General features: G+C 38.3%; 3 protein-coding genes across 4 annotated transcripts; all 3 read left to right on the top strand.

The window, feature by feature from the left end:
• The first annotated feature begins 1116 nt into the window (after positions 1–1116).
• Positions 1117–5477, top strand: LOC141592783 (eukaryotic translation initiation factor 3 subunit D-like). The gene is made up of 2 exons (XM_074413607.1): positions 1117–2986; positions 5188–5477. Exon 1 carries the CDS (start codon positions 1255–1257, stop codon positions 2980–2982), a length of 1728 nt encoding a protein of 575 aa, XP_074269708.1. The 5' UTR covers positions 1117–1254; the 3' UTR covers positions 2983–2986; positions 5188–5477.
• A 999-nt stretch (positions 5478–6476) lies between these two features.
• On the top strand, positions 6477–15715 carry LOC141592782 (uncharacterized). Of its 2 annotated transcripts, XM_074413605.1 has the most exons (11): positions 6477–6708; positions 6801–7331; positions 9230–9273; positions 9756–9870; positions 9952–10069; positions 10817–11397; positions 11935–12214; positions 12680–12968; positions 13257–13415; positions 14052–14510; positions 15131–15715. In XM_074413605.1, the coding sequence occupies exons 2-11, from the start codon at positions 7133–7135 to the stop codon at positions 15410–15412; spliced, it is 2526 nt and encodes an 841-aa protein (XP_074269706.1). In that variant the 5' UTR covers positions 6477–6708; positions 6801–7132; the 3' UTR covers positions 15413–15715. The 2 variants fall into 2 exon arrangements, with proteins under 2 accessions (XP_074269706.1, XP_074269707.1); XM_074413606.1 differs by lacking the exon at positions 6477–6708 and having other exon boundaries at positions 7003–8030; positions 8429–9273.
• A 1574-nt stretch (positions 15716–17289) lies between these two features.
• Positions 17290–22341, top strand: LOC141592780 (uncharacterized). The gene is made up of 7 exons (XM_074413602.1): positions 17290–17457; positions 18573–18638; positions 18747–18796; positions 18886–18950; positions 21307–21398; positions 21877–21948; positions 22063–22341. The coding sequence occupies exons 1-7, from the start codon at positions 17455–17457 to the stop codon at positions 22099–22101; spliced, it is 387 nt and encodes a 128-aa protein (XP_074269703.1). The 5' UTR covers positions 17290–17454; the 3' UTR covers positions 22102–22341.
• The last annotated feature ends 717 nt before the right edge of the window (positions 22342–23058 follow it).

The raw sequence follows: 23058 nt of genomic DNA, 5'->3' as shown, positions 1-23058 counted from the left end.
TACTAGCTCCATGGAGCTAGTTGCTCAAACTAAGCTAGTTCATGTGAAGCTCTCCAATGGTTGAGCAACTAGCTTAAAACTTTTAGAATTTGCAAGCAAGTCCTTTTGTTCAACCATTGGAGATGCTCTAAGTTTGATAGAATCCGACTAGTCAAATGAAAAAAATTTATGTTACAGTACATAGATTTCACTGTGTTACTCCGATATCGAATATACTCCCTCCGTCCCGGTCAATTGTTGTCCTTTGTTTTTGGCACAAATACCAAGGAAAGAGGAGATAACCAATAACTAAATGACAAATGGAACAAATTGAATGAGGATGATCAAATTACTCATTAAGTTCATTCTTAAAATAGAAAGGGCAACAAATGACCGAGACACCCCAATATGGAAAATGACAACAAATGACCGGGACAGAGGGAGTAACTATTTTGTGCGAATTTTTCTATTTTGGGGTTTTAAGTGAAGTATTGAAGTGACTTATTAGTCTATTGGACACGCATAGGGGCAAGTAAGCGTGGTAACGAACTCGCAATACGGTAGCTAAGTAAAATGTCTAAGTCAAGTCTCGAATTCATGAGAATTTGACACATGGTTGTGCAATTTAAGGGTGTTAATGAGACGAGACAGCTCGTGAGCGACTCAAGATCGCCTCGGTCAAAGCTCAACTGAGAGCTTAACGAGTCAAGACTCAAGCCGAGCAAACGCTGGCTCGACTCGAAAAGCTCGCGAGCTACTCAAACCTGTGTGAATAGATAAGATATTACTCATATTGATAAAAATATTTTATCATAATTATATTTTTGTATCACACCTCATATGTCTCACTGATTTGCCAAATATTTTTACACATATCTTTCAAACCTTATTATTGAAAATATCGGCAGAAAAAAAAATCAAAAAATTAACTATTCTATATGGCTCGATTAACTCGAACTCGCGCTAAAACTCGCAAACTTTATATAACAAACACATTTTTTTCAAACTCGGGTAAGCCAGACATCAGCTCGAGCCCGAATTTTGATTCTTGAGCACAAGCGGAACAAACCTAAACTATAGAGCCCGTTATCAAGAACATAGACGGCCCAAATAAGCAATTAAACACTACCAAAACTTTCCTATATATAAACCAGATAACTAGGGTTTATCTTTTCTTCAATCAATTTCTCCCCCAAAACTCACATCTTTTCTTCAGACCAATCAATCAATCAATCACCTCAAACTCAAATCCCCAATTCAATCTCAACCCTAACAATGACGATCCCCGAATTTGAAGTCGGAGCTGTACCCTACAATCCCGACGGATGGGGCCCACTCGACTCCGCAACCGCCACAATCGCCGCCGCTAACGTTCCCTTCGCTCCGTTCTCACGGTCGGATAAACTCGGTCGAATCGCCGATTTCACTCGCAACCTCAACAACCAAAACCACAACCGCAACAACCGTAACCAAAACCCTATTGATTCCGTCTTCGATTTCGCCGCTGATGATTCCTTCTCAACTTTAGCAGCTGACGACGACAATTCCTTCCGTCTGGTTGACGGAAAACCGGCTCCTCGTCCTAAGTTCGGACCGAAATGGCGGTTCAACCATCACCACCCTCGTAACCTACTCCCTCAGCGCCGTGACGAGGAAGTCGAGGCAAAGAAAGTACAAGCCGAAAAAGACCGAACCCGCCGTGACCGACTTTATCACATGAACCGGACCGGGAATAACTTTCACCAGCGTCGTGAAGCAGCGGTTTTCAAATCCTCTGTTGAAATTCAACCGGAGTGGAACATGCTTGATCAGATCCCGTTCTCTACCTTTACCAAGCTCTCGTATTCGGTTGCCGAACCGGAGGATTTGCTATTCTGCGGTGCGTTGGAGACTTACGACCGGTCCTTCGACCGGATTACCCCGAAAAACGAGCGCCGTCTTGAGCGGTTCAAGAACCGGACTTTCTTCAAGGTTACCACCACTGATGATCCCGTCATTCGTCGTCTTGCTAATGAAGATAAAGCGACGGTTTTCGCTACTGATGCGATACTGTCGACATTGATGTGCGCTTCGAGGTCGGTTTACAGTTGGGATATTGTGGTTCAGAGGGTTGGGAACAAGTTGTTTTTGGATAAGCGTGATGGGTCACAGCTTGACTTACTTTCCGTCCATGAGACGTCGCAGGAGCCGTTACCGGAGTCGAAAGACGATATAAACTCTGCACATTCATTGAGTGTTGAAGCTGCATACATAAATCAGAATTTCTCACAGCAGGTTTTGGTTAAGGAGGGAAAGAAGGTGTCTTTCGACGAGGCGAACCCTTTTGCAAGTGAAGGAGAGGAGGTTGCGTCTGCTGCGTACAGGTATCGTCGTTGGAAATTGGATAATGATATGTATTTGGTTGCTAGGTGTGAATTGCAAAGTGTTCTTGATATCAATGATAAGAGACAGTTTTTGACTGTTAATGCTTTGAATGAATTTGATTCGAAGTATTCTGGTGTTGATTGGAGGCAAAAACTCGAAACACAACGAGGAGCGGTTTTAGCTACTGAATTAAAGAACAATGCTAATAAGTTAGCTAAGTGGACTGCACAAGCTTTGTTAGGTAGTGCTGATATGATGAAATTAGGGTATGTGTCTAGGGTTCATCCTAGGGATCATTTTCATCATGTTATATTGGGTGTTGTTGGATATAAGCCGAAAGATTTCGCTTCGCAGATTAATTTGAATATGAATAATATGTGGGGGATTGTTAAGAGTATTGTGGATTTGTGTATGAAGTTGAATGAGGGTAAGTATGTGCTTGTTAAGGATCCGTCTAAGCCGCAAGTTCGGATTTATGAGGTTCCTGCTGATGCTTTTGAGAATGATTATGTTGAGGAGCCGTTGCCCGAGGAAGAACAGGCTCAACCTCCTTCTGAAGATGCTGTTAATGCTATTTCTTCTGAGATTAGTGTCGCTGCTACTGATGTTGAGGATAAGGAGATTGATGCTGTGCCTTAAGAGGGTATATCTTTTTTGCTTGTTTGATTTTGTTTTAGTGTTTCATATGTAGTTTATTTGTGTTTTTTTGGTCTTTAGTTTGATTTTGATGTTTTGTTGTTCTCTATTGTTGTATTTGCCATGTTCCATGGGATCGTTTGGTGGTGTGCCAAATTGGTGGTATCGACCATGTTTTTTGTTCAATTTTGTTTTGCGGTGTCATATATTTTCTCTACCCCTTGTAGAACTATTAATCATTGTCGTAATGTGATTAGTTTTGTGTTATCTACCATGCCTTCTCTTCTGTGCACTAAGGAAATGCTTTCGAATGTTAGTATAGTGGTCAGAGTGATAGGTGAGCTGGTATGGCTATTGTCGTCGTGTTTGCACTGTTCTTAGACTTGTTGGGTTAGAACTGCAAGCAATTGCCTTACTTTGTATCTTTGGTTTGTATCTGTTAAATTAAAACCGGAGACGTATTACTTTGGTTGTTGTCTTGCCATCAGAAAAGATCAGTTTTTATCTAACTGTAACGACTAGCTACCTAATCTGTAACTTCAAGTTCACATATTTAATCAGTTAAGGTAGAACTAATTGGAACAGCCATGGTTCATGCGCTTTTGCTTTGGTTAATTGGTTAGTATGAGTTAGATTTGTAAACTTTAGCTCTCTGCTTTTGTATCTTCTTGAATATACCATACTCAAGATGTTGTTTCTATAATTCATTTGGTCTCTTTAACTTCCCAAATTAGTTAAATTTTGTAGTTTCAGCAGTAGTGCGAAAACATTGTTTTGTAATTGTTAATGTGGATTTTTTCAAGATGTAACAATAGATTTAAACTATTGGCCTCTACTTTGTCATGCAATCGTCCTTTTCCTTTTACGAGAAGTTTCAGATTGCATGGGTCGAGGTCAACAGTTTATACCCATATTCTTGAGTGTTATGTGTGATATGGGTGTGAATGTACAAGTGAAGAATATCCCTTCCCTTTGTAATTATTGAGGCTGAGCTTGAGCTGAAATTTAGATCCATAGGCTGTTTTAGTCCAATAGTTGCTGTCATGGATGTTGTGCAACGATGCTTTGGTGTGGTCGGACCCCACCCTTTTCTCCAAAAGTTGGCAAACCATAATTGATTAATTGTATACAACCGCTCCAAGTATTCCTCAGCTGTGTTGCCCCAAATTAGAATGCTTGATCCACTCTTGCCATCTTTTTCATCTCTTCCCTTGACTTAATCCTATGGTGTGCATGTGTATTATGAGACATTGCTTTTGGGTATGACTTGATATGTGGTGTGTGAAGCAAGTGCAACCTCAGAGACGGGCAAGCTAGAGCATAAAGTTAGTCTGGAATCTGGATAGTTAAGCAGTGGGGGTTACAACACCGTTGCGCTAGTGTATCATAGGCTTTCCCCTTTACTGGAATAAGGGTTAAATTAGCGTTGTCATTACTCAGAATCCAGAGCAATAAAATTAGGTAAAAAACTTTAGGTCAATCACCTTATATATGCATTTTCTAGGTCGTGCAAGGTAAAAGGTTTGCCCCTTTATTGTTGCTAAAGATTAAAAAATTTACCTTGTGGAGAGTGTTGAGATTTGAGATTACTTGCATGTTTGCCTGCAGAAAGCTTCTTTTGACATCATTCTTATTCTCTTTGATTTTGAGGGATGGAAATCGATTTAAATACTTAGATAGGCAACTCTACAACATCTCCGCTGTCGTTCTTGCTACGCAATATGTGGCAAATGCCGGAGACTTTAATTGAGGAAGTAGTTACAAGACTTAGAAATGAAACTCCACCAAAGTGCAAAAGCTTCATTTGAAGCAAGCCATGTTATTTGTTTGGTATGCACCTAGTCACCGGCACATGTATATTGTATGGTGAGAAAAGTTCTGTTTGTAGATGACATGCTAATTATACCAACGAGCCATATATGATGTGTGACATATGAAACCATCCAATCAGCTTTATAATTATATTTATATTTATATTTAGATTACCCAAGTATTTGAATTTGCCTCGCAATACCTTATTAGTGTGTGATTTATGGAGTTCTCATGGAACTGTCATCTGCTGCAACTAGCTTTCTTATCTGAGCCGAGGTTTTGTAACATCTCGCTTGTATTTAGAATCTTTGTATGATAAGTTTAATATGCTTCTTACTTTTCAATTTTCATTGTCTCTGGCTCGGATTGACACTGTTGTCTAATCTTCTTCTGCAGGTTCAGGTTAACAACTGCGGAACTGGTGATATTCTACGAAGAAAGACAACATTCTGCACACATCTGCTTAGTCTTGGGTTGCTCAGTACTTTTTTCACTGTTTAGTTAAGAGTCTGGTATAAGAGAGCTAAGTTAAATTAAGGATTTCGTTTTAGTGTTGCTGTTACAAATAATACTCCGTTTGTTTTTGTACTGTTATGGCATTCGCATTTCCGACAATCTTTTTGGCACTATTTACTGTATTTGATACGAGTATTTGTTTTATGATAACAGCTGGGATTAATATTTTAGCGGATTTGCACAAATGTTATTTTCGGTTTGTGTTGGTTTTGTTTCAGGAGGGACTTTTTTTCCCTTTCGAAAAAGCTTGATGTCAGATTCCCCTTTGACAAGTAGAAGAGAAATTCAGCTTTCAACATTTTTGTAGTTGGACCTTTATGGTGACTTTTTGGAATCAATTTACCAATTTGTGCAATTGGTATACCGGATTCTTATTGACGGATGTTACCAACTAGAGCCAAAGTCTATTTTCTCGTTACACGGACGTTCTTTTCTTATAAAACGGTAGCATGCATGTACTTTGTACTGACGGGTTTTGATCCTAAGTCACGAGTTTATCAGTTTACCCCGTATCCATGACATCTGCACCTAAAACCGAATATTTTAAGCTTGGAATGAGTTTAGTAATGTCGTGATTAGCAAATTAGTTAAGTATATCCTTGATTATATTGGTATTTGGTAATGCTCTTATCCCTTTCTTTTTCACCTGACCCTTCCACTTTACCCCTTCACTTTTTTTCTAACCTCGAAATCCCCAAATTGTATTAAATAATAATCTCGTGACCTTAAGAAGAACAAATAACTTCTTACTGTCGAGTTTTACCAAATATAACCAAACATTATTCTTTCGTAGAGTTGATGTTCTTTTCTCACTATAAAACAACCACATGTACATACTTTTTTTTTTTTTTTTTTTTTTGACGGCCATAAAGAAAGGTTTTACAATTTTAAGGCCTGACGAGTCAAGCCATGAGCAACGCCATTAAGATGCCTCAGAATAAAATTAAAACATAGGCAATGAAAAAACATAGGCAACGCCTCCAAGATGCCCGCAATCAAATGATCTTCCTTGTCGACTCCTGCAATTTCGTACATACTTTTTATTAGCGAGGTTTAATCATATGTCACAAGTTTATCATTTCATCTCCATAACATATGCACCTAAAACCTGAAATTTCCAAAGTCTTAACTCAGTTACAAATACGATGATTATCAAGCTAGTTAAGTAGGGGTTATTACTATCGCTCTTACAAGAATTCTACCTTCTCAACCTAGCCATTCCACTTCACCTGCACCTTTTAAACTTCACAATCACAAATTACATTAATGAAAGTTTTTGTAACCCTAAAAAAGAACACAAATTGACAACAACCTACTCACTCATGATTATTCGTTCTATCCCAAAAGTCTACTTTCTTTAGAAAAAAATAATAAATAATAACTTTCTTAATATTATATGGAGTATTATATTACTCAAAACGACTATCTGTTTAAGTTTGAAACGAATTAAATACTATTTTATATAGACGGAACAAGAATTTATCAATCACTAGATTTTACTTTTTGTCTCATTCATCTATTTATTGTCAACCTTAAACAAGAAGTTATGTATTATTTTTTTAATTATATTTCCTATTATTTTTTTAATTATATTTCCTATTAAGAATAAGAAAAGAAAAAAAGCGGCGAAGTGTGAGACAAATAAAGAGGGTTTTTCTGAAAATAATAAATATCAAATCATATTATCATCACTTCACACAAACATAAAACTCAAAGTTCCCAACTTTCTTTGGTTTTTTGTTCAAACAAAAACAAACCCAATTCCTAAATCAATTCAAATTTGCAGAAAATTTGTTCAGATCCCTAATTTTAATTAGTAGATTAAATGGGTAGTGGAAAAGGGGGAAACAACATGAACAATAATGTTAATAATAATGGGGTTTTGAATCAGATTCCAGCATCTAGTAAGAAAGTAATTCAAACTATTAAGGAAATTGTTGATTTTCCTGATGATGAGATCTATTCCATGCTTAAAGAATGTAAAATGGACTCTTATGAAGCCATTAATCGTCTTCTTTCTCAAGGTTTTTTTTGTTAATTTTTGTTGATTTTTTGATGTTTTTTTTGTTGATTTTGTGGTTTTATTTGATGTAGTTTTCTGGGTATTTGTTAGTTTTTTGATCCTTTTGTTTTGATGAAAAGGGTATTTTTTTTAGTTTCTAATTATGTTTTGTGGTGATTTTATTGTTTAGTGTGAAGTTTGAATAAGATTTAATCATTTACCCTCTCCGTCTCAATCATTTGCTTATGTTTTTTTTTTATTCTTTGCGAGACGTATTTTAATCAAAGTTAAACAAATGGATGTGAGGGAGGGATTAGTTTTGTTTGAGTAGATAATGGTTTGTCTGATTTTATGAGTTCGAAAGATTAAGTTTTGTGGTTAGTTTTAAGTTGTGTTGTTAAGGGTTTATGGGTTTGTGATTATTGTTAAGAATATTTGATTTTGATTTGTCTGTGAATGTCGAATTTTCTATCTTTGTTCATGTCAGTGATTATTCCCTTTCCCTTTTCAAGTTTGTTTTGGTAAAGTTCTATATCAGAACACTTTCTGTCTGTGTTTTGTTTAAAAGATTTGATTTATTAAAACTTGTTTTTTCGGCACTTGTCGCTCTTTTAACGGTTTGCTTGAAACAGTACTGTCCGAAGGGCGGATTCGACTTCAAGAAGGGAAGTGATGGTAGTGTATGACTGTAGGAGGAAGGGGTGTTAGGAGAACTATTAGGGTCCGTTTGGATACAATTTTAGGAGGGAAGGGGAGGGGAGGGGGAGTGAGGGGAGGTGAAGGGAGGGGAGAGAAGGGGAGGGCAAATGGGATGTGGGTGTTTGGATAACAAAAATTATAAAGGGAAATGGAAGGGGAGGAAGGAGGGAGATGAAGAATGGATGGAGGATTGAAGGATGTTGGTGGTATAATTAGAGTTCAAATAATGTTTTCTTTCCAAATCTTGCCACCCTTGGAAAGATTATAGTTTGTTCTATAGGAGAGAAAATAAGTCATCTCATTTCTCTCCCCCTCCATTTCCTTTCGCCCATATTTTTTATCCAAACAAAGAAAATTAAATCCCTCCCTTTCCCTCCCCTCCCCTTCTCTCCAATTCCTTCAATCCAAACGGACCCTTAGTCTTATTTTGGTAAATGCATTAATTTACGGGGAAGTGCGTAACTATTCCTCAGTACCGTTTTATAGGGCAACTATTAGTCCATTACCGCGTAGCAGTTAACTCCATTGCAAACAAGCTCTATAGTTTCATAGGTTTGTGTCAGTGTGAATTATACTGGTGGGAAGGCTAATGCGTCTTGGACTCTTGGGAAACTAAGTCATAATGGGCAGTATACTAGTAGCATTGCTTGCACAAGTCGTCCTTTCACAAAAAAAGTCTAGTGAACAAGAGGAATGATAAGTTATTGTATCTACTTATGCATGAATACCTTCATTTTCTTCGAGATATATTTCTATGCCAGGCATGTCTCTATATTCTATAGTTAATAGTTAAGTGTTCTAGTTCTTTGATTGGAATATATTGTTTCTTGGATGTTAAGTGAGCCACATTCGTTTAGCTTTTCATATTTGGACATTAGAAAATGGCGAAGCATGTTTTGACATTTGCTTTTCTTCGACCGTTGAGCAACTTTTGTGATAGAAAGAACTTTGCTTTACGTTTCTAGTATCATGTTTTGGCAATGCTGATTAATGTTCTTTTAAGTTATGATGACATTGAGTACCCTTTGGTTTGGTGATTGTGGGTTGTTTTTCTGTTAATAATTTATGTGCTTTTCTTTTGTTTATTTATACGTGATCCGTTCTTCTATTTTTTGGTGTAGCTTGTTGGAAGAAGATGATCTACAATTTAGGCTCAAATAAGTACTTTAGTCCTATGTTGGTCTTTGAGCTTACTCTAATGTGCAACTATTGGCTGTGTAGATACATTTCATGAGGTGAAGAGCAAGCGTGAAAAGAAAAAAGAGGTGCGCTTGCAGATGACACATATATGTTTGTACTTCGTAGTTGATTGTACATGTGCTATTTTCTGAGTTAATCACATTCATTGTTACACACTTTGTTTTAGTAATTTTCTAATGCAATATGGGGCTTAATATAATAGTCTTTGAACCTAAGCGTTGAACCAGGCCATTGTGCTTATGAACCCTTGTTATGACTGTTATGATGCTGATCCTTTTAGTAAGGATCTTAGACAGGTCTTTAATTCCCTGACCCTGTGATTATATCCTGAAAACAACATGAAAACTGAAATGCCTTAGCATCCAAGCGTGAGTGCGTGACTCCAAAAAAGAGTGTGCCACTTGTTAGGCGATGCCTTATTTTTCTATGTACTATTTGACTAAAAAGTTATTTAAAAGTTGCTAGTACCATTTTCTTTTTTTATTTCATTATTTGGAGATGTCTTCACTAGGCATGTTCTTCCCAATCATTGTTTTATTTGCTTCAGATTAAGGATGTGAGTGACTCAAGGCCTCGTGGTAGTAGCACATCCACTCGTGGTGGCAGGAGTGGTATGGATCGTTATTCTACTCGCAATAACACCACTCAGTTTGGTGCCTCAGGTTAGTTGCAGTTGCCTTCGTTGCGAGTACAATTACTTGTAAATATCTTGGCGAGGGAGATTCTGATTGTTTCTTTTTTAGACTATGTGGCACCACGTGGGAGACCTGTTTATAAGAAAGAGTTTGCTCCATCTGTGTACACAAATTCTACAACGGATGGGGCAGGATACAATGTGAACAATTGGGAAACAGCTGTTGGGTATGTTCACTTCCATTTCCTCATTCTTGAGACTGCAATTACCATTGATTTTGCTACCTATTAATTTGTTATTGTATGATAGATCTCAATCTTCCCTAGAACCACTTTTTTGTTGTCTATAAACCTTTTCCTAGGTTGTCACTTTCACTCAATTTTTGCATATGATGTATGGGGGATCAGATGTATGCAAGTAACGCGACATTATCTATGTTACCCCAAAAACACTTCGTGGTTAGTTCTAGATGATCCTTAACATAAATTGTGCTGTGATATGTATTGACAACTTCACGTGTTGTATTAATTGTCAATTATTTTATCAAGTTTAGAAAAACCTGCCAAACACTCTGCTGCGTCATGGTACAAGAAGCATACAGTGTTTGGTGAGCTATTTTACTTCATTTGATCATCGTCCAAAGCGGAAGAATAGGATTCATTGGAAGTGAAGCTTTATTCTCGTTGCCAATGTGATTTAGTTTCAATCTAGCTCTCTGTAGTACTTGATTATGGTGAATTTTATTTCCTTGTGTTTTATTAAGTCTTTCCAACTCTCCGCTCTATTTAGTTTGTTGTAGTACTTACGTACTTGGGACTACTTATTAGGGGAAGTGTATATATTGTTAGTTTGAAAGCTGCTTGTAGCGAACATATGATACGACTTCATAGTTAATCTGTTATTCTACGTTGTTTTGGGCCTGTTAATTGGGTAAAACTTGTGATAATAAAAGGTGTATCTTATGTTTGTTGTAGCGATCCGTCAACAGAGAAAACATTTTCAATAAGTGCAGCTGAAAGCATATTGCCTACACCTCAGCCCTCCGGCTTTCAGTCTGCCTGGTCAGGAATGCCTGGTCAAGTGTCCATGGCGGACATTGTTAAGATGGGAAGACAGCATGGGAAAACCTCCAGCAACCTTAATGTATCTCAACAGCATATGAGTAGTCAACATTATGATTCTCATGCATCACAAAACTATGCTTCCAAGGACTCAGAGGTGAACCTGGAATCTGAAATAGCAGGACACCACAGTATACCGCTCGATGATGCGTGGCTCCAAGATGAGGAGCCACCAGCTGTTAGAGGCTCTTCTGTCATTGAGCATGCCGTAGAAAGTGAGCCATACAATGACGCATATGATGACAGAGCAAATCTACAATATAATCCACAGACCGATGATGTGCGATTTGAAGGGGATGACACCGTTGATGATGAACAAGCAACGTTTGTCGAATCACACCGAGACATGCAGGAGAACAGTTCTCTTGGTGCATCTGGATTTGATAATGATCACTACCAGAACATTGGCTCGTATCAGGTTCACCATAATGAAGGTATTTGCTCTTATTGCAGAATGTGCTGTGTGTCTCTTTGTCTCCTGAACCGAGATTATTTATTGATCGTATAGCTGTTATTGAACTTGAATTGGAGACTTTGCCATTGCTTATACATGAGTGAGTAAGCATCTTGGCTTCTGATGTTCTGCACTAGTGCACTTGTATTAATATTTTTCACCTTTGTTGGTGCGATTTGGTTCCATTTTTAATGAAGCCAAAGACCTGCTCTCCTTTGGCCTTGGACAATGGAATTTAACAAAATGGATCGCCAACATTATTTTGAAACATTTATGATGCATCTCGATACCACCCTTCTAAACAACTAATCCTTGAGGCGTTTAAGTAAAGTTGGTCTTGTTATTTATGTTGTTGCTAGTGCATCTGGTAATCTGACCTCATTACCTTGCCTTGGGTGGGAGCCTTTGCTGTAGTGGAGTAATGTTGTAATTTTTGGCTCATTGGATTATTAGATAATAATCTGATTGTAGACGTGCCTGGTCTTAATCTCCTCTATTTGTTCGTGCTGTGGTACAGTTGAAGATCCCAATGTATCCGTAACATCAATGACCAACAACTTCGAGGGTATATCATTGTCAAAGGATGAAGATACACAATCGGAGGGTGATAGCCCTACTGTGAAAATTCCGGAACACCTGAAACAGACTACTGACCTATCTCACTTGAGCTTTGGAAGCTTTGGATCTGGGATGGGCGCCCCCTTTTCTGGATCATTTGCTTCCAGGCCTGTGCATGATAATGAAGAGGAAGCTGCTGCCTCGACTGATGCCCCTTCTGTTGGGGACTCTGAAGCTAGGTGCGGCCAAATACTATGATGTACCTTTGTTTTGAACTTGGATGCTTATTTTAATATTATTAAATCTTGTCTTAGCTTCTTATCAGCGCCGGACGCAGAGAGGGCTAGCAGGGTAAAATAAACACATTTTCGTTAAGCTTTTTCTTCCCTATCATCCACTAAATGCTTTGCATATTCAACTCTTCAAAATCATCAGTCAATTCCGCAAAACTTTGCATCACGGCTTTTGATGTTGCATATAGTTTACTGTTTTACACAACTTCAGTTTACCTTTTAATCAATAATTTAATATGGTAAAACATAATTGATTTTAGATGCTTGGGATGACCCCGTATTTTACATTTGAGCTTAAGCCTAACTCACATATTTCAAACCTGGGCTTAAATCTATGATCCAACCCGTTGTCGTACTTAGTATATAATGTATAATTGATGTTGGGGTCCTAAAAATTCACTATTGGTGCAGAAATTCTGAATACTATGAGGATGGGCATCTGAGAACTGCAGTAGATGGAAATAATGCTCATAGAATCGATATCGGTGCTGGTTCTGCCAACTTTGAAGCTCCATCAGTTTCTCAGACGGATATGTTGCAACAAGAAGCCCCAGAAGTCACACAACTTAATCAGTATTCTTTCCCCTCAACAACTGCTAATTACATGTATGATAACAACCAGCAGTTAAATTCATCCTTCGGTCAATCCCCATCAAGCTCTCAGATGATGCAGGGGCTGCCTTCTTTGCCAGGTGTCATGGTGAGGACGCAAGCTCTTCCATTTAATCGCTGTGTTGATCTTATTGCTTATGTTATCATTTCTTATGATTTTCTATCGTTGTGTTAAATTTTATATAAGAGGTTACTGAATGAAACTCCTTTCTTATGAAAACATTTCATCGTTTTTTTTCCGGGTTATGCAGTCTGTGTGGGTTTCATATTTTGTTGTCATTGCAGTTTATCCCCTTTTTGACATCTTGTACACTTCAAATGATTTGTATCTTCCATCTGAAAGTGCTGACGACTTCTAAATTTCTTTCTTTTCCAGCCTTATTCCAATTCTTTACCAAGCTCACTGCTGGCGTCAAATATGCATGCTTTAAGAGAGGCTGAGCTTGCTTATTCTCAGTTCCCCACTTCCCAATCTATAGCGGCAAAGTATGCAGGCATCTCATCTCTCAGTGGTCCCACTACTTCAATGGCTGAGGTAATCTGCTTTTATCGTAAATTTGTTCTGTTTTCATGCTTGTCAGCGTATGTTGGGTTTCTAGTGAGTAGTAGATATACTTTGGTTTCTAATGAAAACTGTTTTGCTTTCTCTGGGTCTGATGAGACGGATCTTTTATTGAGTTGTGATGGCTCTATTGCGGCTACGTGTTAGGTCACTTAAAATAAGTTGTGTTGAGATTTATTTAATATTCCGACTTATTTAGTAGCTCATCGTCAATTCTTCTTAGAACTGTGTTTGTATTTTTAGTGCCTAAGCATAATGTGTTATCTAATAAATTCATTTATAAGTCTATTATTATAGATTTCGATGTGGATTGGACAGTATTACTGAAAGTAAGGATCTAATTGATTACTCGGCAACAATTTGTTGAGCGATTATCATAATCATCGTGTTCACTCGGCAATTCTTTTTCAAGAACTCTTTGGACAATTTAGAAAAATGGGGTTATACCGTATATGTAAGGTTTTGAAAGAACATAGGGGTACAACCGTACAACATAGAAACTCTTTTTCTTTTTTTAGTGACAGGTACTTGTAAAACTACTATTTTTGTGACACATACTTGTAAACTACTGTTAACGAAAATCCATTTATATTACTGTGTTTGGTGTAGGCGCTGAAGACTAGTAACTTAGCTGCCCAGCCGACACAAAGTCAACCAGGCGGTAGCGTTTCTGGAGCAACAGGTCTTCCTCAACACCTGGCTATGCATCCGTATTCTCAACACTCAGTTCCTGTCGGGCCCTTAAATATGATGGGTTATCCATTCCTGCATCAAGGCTACTCGTATATGCCTTCTGCTTTCCAGCAAGCTTTTGCAGCCGGAAACTCTACATATCCTCAGTCGTTGGCAGCCATGCTTCCTCAGTACAAGAACAATGTTTCCCTTAACAGTTTGCCACAGTCTGGTGCTGTACCCTCTGGGTATGGCGGTTTTGGGAATTCCAATAACATTCCTAGTAATTTCTCATTGAATCCTCCAAGCGGCGCTCCTCCCGGCAATTCTATGAATTATGAGGATATCCTAACTTCTCAATATAAAGATGCTAGTCATCTGCTTTCCCTCCAGCAGGTATTCTATTTTCCTCTTTTTTGGACATCCATTGTATATTTGTATACGGGCAGTTGGGCTCAGTTGAGTTTGAGCATGATCCAAACCCGGCCCAACTTCCAAACTGAATCTGTAACCTAAATTCTGCAATTTGAAAATGGTCTAACTGCAAAAAATCCGAACCCGATCCAAATCCTGGTCAAAAACCTGATTCACATACTGTTTTCTTTGAATTTAAAATTGTATTATATGATTTATATGAATAAAAGATCGATAAAGCGAACATAGAAATGCGTCCAGCTTTTCAATCTTTGTTTTATGTATTTCATTATCAAAATTATTCAAGGACCTGCCAAAGCTGATTATTAACTCTAGAAATTTATGTGTTAGTTGGGTAAGGTTGTTTAGGTTTTATAGTAGGTTCAGGCCGATTGTTTAGGAAATAACGGTTTGGTTGGATTTGGATTAAGTCAATGACCAACTTAGTGCTTCGCTCCATAAGTAAGTAACTGAGAATGTTACTTTCAGCAGCTAGTCGGTAAAGTTTTTGAGTTATGGGCCTGTGGTCCTCATAACCTCGGGCTTAAATTTTTCTTTTGCCCTGGGAGGCTGTGAATGACACTGGTTGTGTTTGGTTTCAGGGAGCAGACTCGAGAACCATGTCGGGCGTGCCTGGTAACACATATTACAGTTCCCAGGGGCAAAACCAGCAGCAGCCTGCTGGTTTCCGACAAAGCCAGCAGCCACCGTCACAGCACTATGGGGCTCAAGCAGGGTACCCTAATTACTACCATTCTCAGGGCGGTCTTTCTCTAGACCACCAGCAGCAGCAGATGTTGAGGGATGGTGGGTCCCTTGGCGGCGGTTCTCAGGGACAGCAACCTAAGCAAAGCCAGCAACACATGTGGCAAAACAGCTACTAATCGAACTCTCCCTATAGTACCTCCAGCCAGGTACTTACGAAGTCGGGTCAACTGGTGGCCTTGTTGCTGGAGGTTGTCCTTTTTTTACTTCCAGTTTCCAGTTTGGCTAACATAGGATGAACTGTTGTGTGCTAATCTTTCCTAGTTTTTCATGTTCTCCCTCGTAACGGTTACATTTTCATTTTATCATCATCCAATAGTGGATGTTTTCTCTGGTTTGTTGTTTCAGTTGTTTGCTCTTTGTATCTCGTAAAAGCCGTTTAGTGGTTTAGGTTGCCGCAATGTGATCATGTTTTGGGAACTTAGATATCGAATGGCGTCTGTTCAGTCACAGAAACTTGTGAGAGACGGTCTCCTAACAAGTTGCACAATTTAGTGGATTCATAATGGTCGGGTTTTGCCAATTTTCGTCGATTGTGCTCTACTTTTTGTAAAGAAAATGTATATTTTTTACAAAAAGTATTAGAGGTTCAAGAAAATCAGCAACACAGAATTGGGTATGATCAACTTATTTTAAAGATTAACTGAGATTATAAACTTACTGTGCAACAATTTGTGACCCTATTAAAAGGGCTGACTGAACAATTTAATTTGCAAATTACTCCCTCCGTCATTTGTTTACTTTTCTATATTGAGAGTATTTTTGAAGGATAATTTGATTATGTACATGGCCTGGACGGAGGGGGTATTTTTTAATAATCAGGATTTACTCTATACGAACAAGTTGATTTTCAAGCTATTCCTCAAACAAAAGAAAACAGCTTCAATTGTAAGTTAGGAGATTGACTCACAAGTGAATGAGATTTCATCTTAAAACCAGTTGGTGATAGGAGTAGCCCACTAACACTTGTAAGCTAATCTCCTCAGTCCTCCCCTCTAAATCTACCGATGTGAGATAATACCCTCAACACACACACATGAGAAGGGAATCTCCCTCTTTCAGATGCGTGTTTTGCTGAAACTGCCCCTCACTTGGTGCTACTCTACTCCTGATGCACCCTGCATCAGGTCAACTAGGCTGCTCCACATCATCTAGAGCCCCATCACCACCACATCACACCTTGGGGAGTTGTGGTCCTTGGCCGAACCGTTGGCTCTGATACCACTTATTCAACCATCCACAATGAGTTATACACACATGGGAAGAAACCTCAACAACATCATCTCATTTTCTTCCATAAAATCACCAGAATGGCAGAAGCAATAACTCGGATAACAATCTCCTCCGATCTTTATTAAAAACGAATCTCTTCACCTTTAGATCTTTATCTCAGTAAGGATAATCCACCAACAAACAATCCACTGTATCACGAACCAACTACCATGACCGCCTTCTATCTCATTCATTTGATTTCTACCTACTCACATTATATCAATCTCCCTCGATCTATATTAAAAACTCAAATGACCATAAAGAAATCTCCAATTCGCATCACACATTACATATACCCGAGCCACCCACCTTCACCTTATCCTCTCCTCAAAACATCCACAAACTACCCTAATTTGCATCACTAGTAAAACCATGATCGATATACAACCGAACATCACATGCCGACTTTCCACTACCAACACAATAGTTTTCCTTTAACCCTTTACAACGCAGAAGCCTCGGTCGCATGAAGGTTGGATATAAAGGTCATGGTTGATACATTATACGAAGTAGGAGATTACGAGGATAAACGTCGTGTTGTGAAATTAAACCGAACATATTAAAGTGAACTAGAATTAAATCATCTATGAAACCTAGCTAAATACTCTAACTCAACTTCAAGTGAGTGAAAGTCAACTAAACTAAACTAAACTAATCTGAAACAAAGTAAGTTAAAATAAACTTAGATCGAACTAGTTGAAGTGAACTGAAATTAAATCGAAACGGGACCGGAACATAAACTCAAAATTGGAGGCCAACAATACTCGCGTATCAGTAACGCTCCCTGTTTTTATTCTTCTCCAAAAAGTTGAGAACTTGAAACTCTGCAGTCTGCAGTAACACATCTTCTCCGATCTTAATCCTCTGACATCTCTCGCCAACAACAACAATGGTAAATACTTCCAATCTCTCTACCTTCCTTCATTTCTTTCAATCACTTTATTTATGTTTTTTATTTATGTTGTTTTAATTGATTTACATAAACTTGGGTAAGTAAATGGTACGATCTTAGTCTAGAAACATAGGAGTATAGGACACAGTAAAAATTCTGGGTTTCAAAGTTATAAACAGTAAATTCATGACAAAATCTTTAATCTTCAATAAGATGGTATTTTTAGTTGATTTGAATTATGGGTTGGAGCAAAATTGACTTCTTTTCATTTTTGGAATTCCCTTAGTTCCATATTTTATCACCCTTTTGCCAGTTCACAAAATCTCATTGAAAACGGCGATATCCGTCACAAGCTTGTGACGGATACCATTTCCTCTCACAAAATACCCATGAGAGTGAGTGGGGAAGCACATGGGGGTGCCCCACCTTATCCCCTCTCCCTTTTTGTGAGAGGTCTTCAGCTTGTGACGGGATTAGCCCGTCACAAGCAAGACGCTTTGTAGCCAGTTTTTAATGATACTGTTTATGCTGATGGGGTTCGGGGACGATATCGTATGAGTGGGCAGGGGTATAGTTGTTGGGTTAATTAGGTTTCCAATCGATTGATACTCCCTCCGTCCCAATCATTTGTAATATACAATCCCTCCATCCTAGTTCGTTATTGTTTTCTCCCTCCGTCTCAGTCATTTGTTTACTTTTTATATTCTTTGTGAAGAGTATTTTAATCAAAGGTAAACAAATGATTGAGACGGAGGGGGTATGTTTTCATTATATGTGATGGGTATTTTAATCAAAGCTAAACAAATGATTGGGATGGATGGGGTAGAATTTTGTTTGCCTCTGTTAATTCTTAATTTGGTATCTTAATGTCGGGTGAAAGTTAAGTTTTTTATGCAATGAAGATTTAGGGGTTTTGCTCGTATGTTTTAGAGATGTATTGTTTCGAGCAAATGGATATGTGCAGGGATGATTGCATATTTTCCATTATATTTTTTGAGCAAATGAGTGTTCTAAACATTTTCATGAGCAATTCGTTGTAGCGGTTGGGTGATTAATCGACATTTATGAGATTGGTTTTAGTGGTAATACTATAATATGTTCTCCCGTGTCTGTAGGCAGACCCTGAGTTGGAAGCTATCAGGCAGAAAAGAATGCAAGAGCTAATGGCACAACGTGGCATGGTAATGATTAACCTTGTTTAGTTGTGCTTGTCTAATTCTTGAACTTTTTTTTTTTTTTTTTTTTTTTTTTTTTGCGTAATTATACTAATGGTGAAAATCTCCGAGCAGGGAAGTCAGCCGAACCCTGAACAACAAACAGCTCAAGAAGAAGCTAAAAGGTTTGTTACTGACAAACGGCTCCTTTAGAGTCTGTTACTGTGTTCTTCGTGGTTTATATCATTGTTTTTATCTGAAATGTGTGATGCAGGGATGCTGAAGAACGAAGACAAGTCTTGCTTGCTCAAATTCTGTCAGCCGCGGCACGTGAAAGGCGTAAGTCCTGACGAGATTTTCTATTTATTTCATAAGAATTTCTTTTTTGTGAAATTAAATGATAGCTCGATCACTTGAGTGTAGTGGCTTTTTGTCTCTTTCAGTTTTTCGGGCTAGAAATGTAGTTATGGGATCCTTTTTCACTTAGTAGATCCTTGACACCACCTTGAAGCTATCATAAAGCTCTTTCTTTTGGAATTGGATGTTCATTTCCTGCATTGTCTTTTGGCAGTTGATTGATGATTATGGCCTAATACCCTGTCTGTTGGTTGGTTCGTTCTGTCAGTGCTATACCCTCTCCATATTTCCAATGGAGCCAAAGACTCATTACTCTTTGGTTTTGGATTATGATGGAGTAAAGGAAAATGGCTTACTAAAGTGGCTGCGCTTCTTTCTCTTGTGAAGTAGCTGTCCTTCGATGTAGTTCTCGACGCAATTTTCATCTTGGGTCATTCGGAAACAACCTCTTTGTGTTTCTAACACAAGGGTAAGGCTGCGTACATCCGACCCCCCCTTACCCCGCAATTTGCGGGAGCCATTGAGGCACTGGGGTAATGTTGTTGTTGTTGTTGTAGTGAGAGGTATTGCCAACAGAGTTTCGAAGAATGAGTGAATCTATTAGACTGAATCCTAGGACTCTAGGAGTGCAGGGGGTATATTCCAAGTCCCATGTGCACGTTTGTAACTGTTGACATTCTATCTAAGGGGATGAATAGAAGGCTGATGGACATTCTATCTAAGGAGATGATACTTTTTGCCTTTGGGGCATAATTTTAAAAAGTGTGTCTCGGGAGTGCTTGAGCGTTAGGTTCTCTAAGGCATTCTCCAAAAAGGGTTCGAGGTGACTTGGTGCGCCTTTTACTTAAGACACAACTAACGAGACAAACTACTTTGCAATATCCATATTTGTCATTTAATTCTTTTTCGTTAACCCTCTCTAAAATCCCAGAAACGATACCAGTTCAAATTTTTATCCATAAAATACAACTTATTTCAAAAATAATGTGCCTTGGGTGCATTAGGCGCACCTTCACCTTGTACCTTACATGTTCTTGCTACGGGTCATTGTCGCCTTAGTGCGCATCACACTTTTTTAAAGCTAAGGTGTGGGGCTTTGAAGATGCCAAATATGATAAGTAGTATGTAGTAATTTTGTTTGATGTAAAATGTTATCAAGCATTATTCAGGTGCATGCATCTGTTCCGCTTCCTGGTCTCTTTCGTACATTTGGTGCATCCAGGGGCTTACTAGTGAGTAATGGTATAGGATGAATTATAGTTCTATTTATCCTTGCAACCGGTAAATATATCACCGCCTTTCTGTTCTCAACTTTGTGGGAGTCTCCTGCCTTCTAGGTGCTGTCTTGGTCTGTAAATTTGCTCCATGCATGATACATCATGTCCTAGCTACTATAGTTCTATGTAATCAGAAATTCAGAATCATTAGAAGTGCAGTACTGGAAGACTCGGCTTTTGTATAATTTCATTTGATAGGATATGTGAAGATTATCTGGCAATTACTATTGCTTTGTGATCAAATGATCAATACGCATTGCTGTCAAAAAAAAAAAATGATCAATACACTTCCCTAACAGAAAACTTCAGCTTTTTATTTGAGTGTATTTGTACGTCTTATAGTAGGTGTTAAGGGAGAAAGGAATAGGTAAGGATTATAAAAAAGTGGGCTTTTGTTTTTTCTTTATATTTTATACGTTGTTATTTTCGTCTATAATTTTTACATTGTCTTCATATAAGAAACTTGAAGATGTCCATCTTGAAACTATGCAAAGCTTAATTAAATAATAAAATCATGCTAAAATATTCCGCAAAAAAAAAAAATCATGCTAAAATAGCCCAAACGAACTTCGGAGCATTGCTGAGCTCGCGATCGGATGTATCGAATTTGGTCAAGCTTGGCTCGAGCAAGGTTGAACTCGAGCCGAGATTTGACCGAACCAATTCCGAGTGTTCTGTGGGCTGGAGCGGATCATTTACAAGTTTAGTCATGTGAATGGAATAATGTAAGAATCGCGTAATGAAAGTAGTGTATTTTGGACTGAAAGAGTGGGAATTTTGCCAAATGATAAGATTAGCTCTCATGGGTGCTGTTTAATTGCTTTGTCTAACCATTTAGATACGTGGGCTCGAGTATATCATCTCAAACTTGGTTTTGGCTAATAAACTAAAGGGATGTTGCCCTGTTGCTATAAAGCGTGAGTTTGTAACTTTTTATTCCCCTCTCTTTGCAATCAGATATATCTAACATTATTCCCAGTCTATGATCTGTGCTGAGTGCGATTCAACGCTTCTGTTGGTGCTAAATGTCTGCATCTGATTTTCTTTTTCTTGCTCAACAGTTTCTCGTATCGCTCTGGTGAAGCCCGAGAAGGCTCGAGGTGTGGAGGATGTTATAATAAGGGCTGCTCAGAGTGGACAAATAGCCGAAAAGGTCAGGCTTAACTGTTCTTCCATCAAACCATTTTTTTTTTAAAAAACACATGAGACCAGCCACGTAACCCTATACAAAATTGTCTCACGGACCAAACTTCCTCTGTCCCGGTCATTTGTTTACCTATTCCATTTTGGGATGTCTCAATCAATTGTTTACCTTTCTATTTTGGAATGCTTTTCATGAACTTTGTGCCAAAAACAAAGGTAAACAAATGACCGGGACGGAGCGAGTATCGGATATTAACGAATATTTGGGCTGGGTTGGTCTCATATTAAGATTCTCGCTTACTGCTCTTACCGATAAAGTGAGAAATATCGAAGGATTTCGATTTAGTGTCACATGAGACTCTCCCATATGAGACTCGAGATTTTAAAAAAAAAAAAAAAAAAAAAAAAAAAAAAAAAAAAAAAAACTGTTTAGTTGCTTATTGTATTGCAAAATTACCGAGGTTTGATTATGCTCAACTAACCTACAGGTTACGGAGGAGAAATTAATAACATTGTTGGAACAAATCAATACTCAGACCACCAAGCAAACCCGAGTAACTGTAAGTTCTGTGATATCTCTTAACCATCAGCAAGCACATGTGCAAATAGAAATCTGAAGTCACTATATGTGTTTCTTTTGTTTGCTGACTTCTTCTTTGCTCGTAATTATTTAGATCCAGAGGCGTCGCAGTGTCCTAGAAGACGATGATTAGATGCGATGGACTGTTCACCACTGGGGTTAGAAAGAAACTGCTTATTGTCTAAAACAGTTGGTTTTCGCGTCAGTCGAGCCAAAGTAGACTTTTGTGTGTGTATAAATTATCGTTGCTGATGAAGCTAACGAAGCTAAGGACAATTTTTCTTTGCGACTTAAGAGGGTTTGTTGTTGTTGGGACATCATAATTCATAGCCTTGTACCATTTTGCAAAGTTTCTTATCGTCAATTTTCCGCATCTCTCCATTGGCTTCCCATATTGCTTTGAAGGGTAGTACCTCCTCTCAAGTCGAAGCCTCTCTCAGTCTTTGGTGTTCCCTCTGTTCTTGCTGGTTGAATACAGTTTCCAGTTTAGATTGTTTCGGTGGGTTGTATACATCTTGGTACGGTAAAATTTAAATGTTGTAGCAAATTTCTCCTTGGCTTAATGCTAGTCTCCCTAACCTGACTTCTTTCCATATCCTATAACCACGCCCACTTACGTCTATAGAGTAAGTTGGGGAAAGATCGAGTCAAAAGGTCGAGAAGCGAGGAAGGCAAGTAGAGGCCTATGACGTCTATAGACGGACCAATTTCTCTCTTCTCCCCTACCACTAAATACTTTATTTCGGTCAACTTTGCTCAGTCGACCACCGTCATCACCATCTTGGGTGTGACTTCACTATGATTGTGAAAACAAAATCTACGAAACAACCTTGGACATGATTTTAGAATATGATTTCCCTGCCAAGAAAAAGGCAATTAAAGTCCTATGCAGAGGGAGCTTAAGCGCTTAACTGAAACGAATTGCGAACAAAGTCTGGGTTATCAACTAACTCTAGTCTGGTGGTGGGTTAAGCTCTCTCACATCACGGCATTAACCAATACATTTACCCATATATAGAGCACTCTCTCGGCTCCATTGAGTTCATTTTAGGATATTACACATGAATTTAAAAAATAATCGTTAAATATA

Source organism: Silene latifolia, chromosome 7, assembly GCF_048544455.1.
Source record: "Silene latifolia isolate original U9 population chromosome 7, ASM4854445v1, whole genome shotgun sequence".
Lineage (NCBI taxonomy): Eukaryota > Viridiplantae > Streptophyta > Magnoliopsida > Caryophyllales > Caryophyllaceae > Silene > Silene latifolia.
The sequence above is the reverse complement of the archived record's forward strand: the minus strand, read 5'-3'. Positions and strand labels throughout refer to the sequence as shown.

What these genes read in the sequence shown, in the direction of transcription:
- LOC141592783 (XM_074413607.1), top strand. Translation starts at nt 1,255, where the DNA reads ATGACGATCCCCGAATTTGAAGTCGGAGCTGTACCCTACAATCCCGAC.
- LOC141592782 (XM_074413605.1), top strand. Translation starts at nt 7,133, where the DNA reads ATGGGTAGTGGAAAAGGGGGAAACAACATGAACAATAATGTTAATAAT. An exon ending in CCACTACTTCAATGGCTGAG is followed by an intron (nt 13,416 to 14,051) that starts GTAATCTGCTTT and finishes TGTTTGGTGTAG; the next exon opens with GCGCTGAAGACTAGTAACTT. An exon ending in ATCTGCTTTCCCTCCAGCAG is followed by an intron (nt 14,511 to 15,130) that starts GTATTCTATTTT and finishes GTTTGGTTTCAG; the next exon opens with GGAGCAGACTCGAGAACCAT.
- LOC141592780 (XM_074413602.1), top strand. An exon ending in TAATGGCACAACGTGGCATG is followed by an intron (nt 18,639 to 18,746) that starts GTAATGATTAAC and finishes ATCTCCGAGCAG; the next exon opens with GGAAGTCAGCCGAACCCTGA. An exon ending in CCAAGCAAACCCGAGTAACT is followed by an intron (nt 21,949 to 22,062) that starts GTAAGTTCTGTG and finishes GTAATTATTTAG; the next exon opens with ATCCAGAGGCGTCGCAGTGT.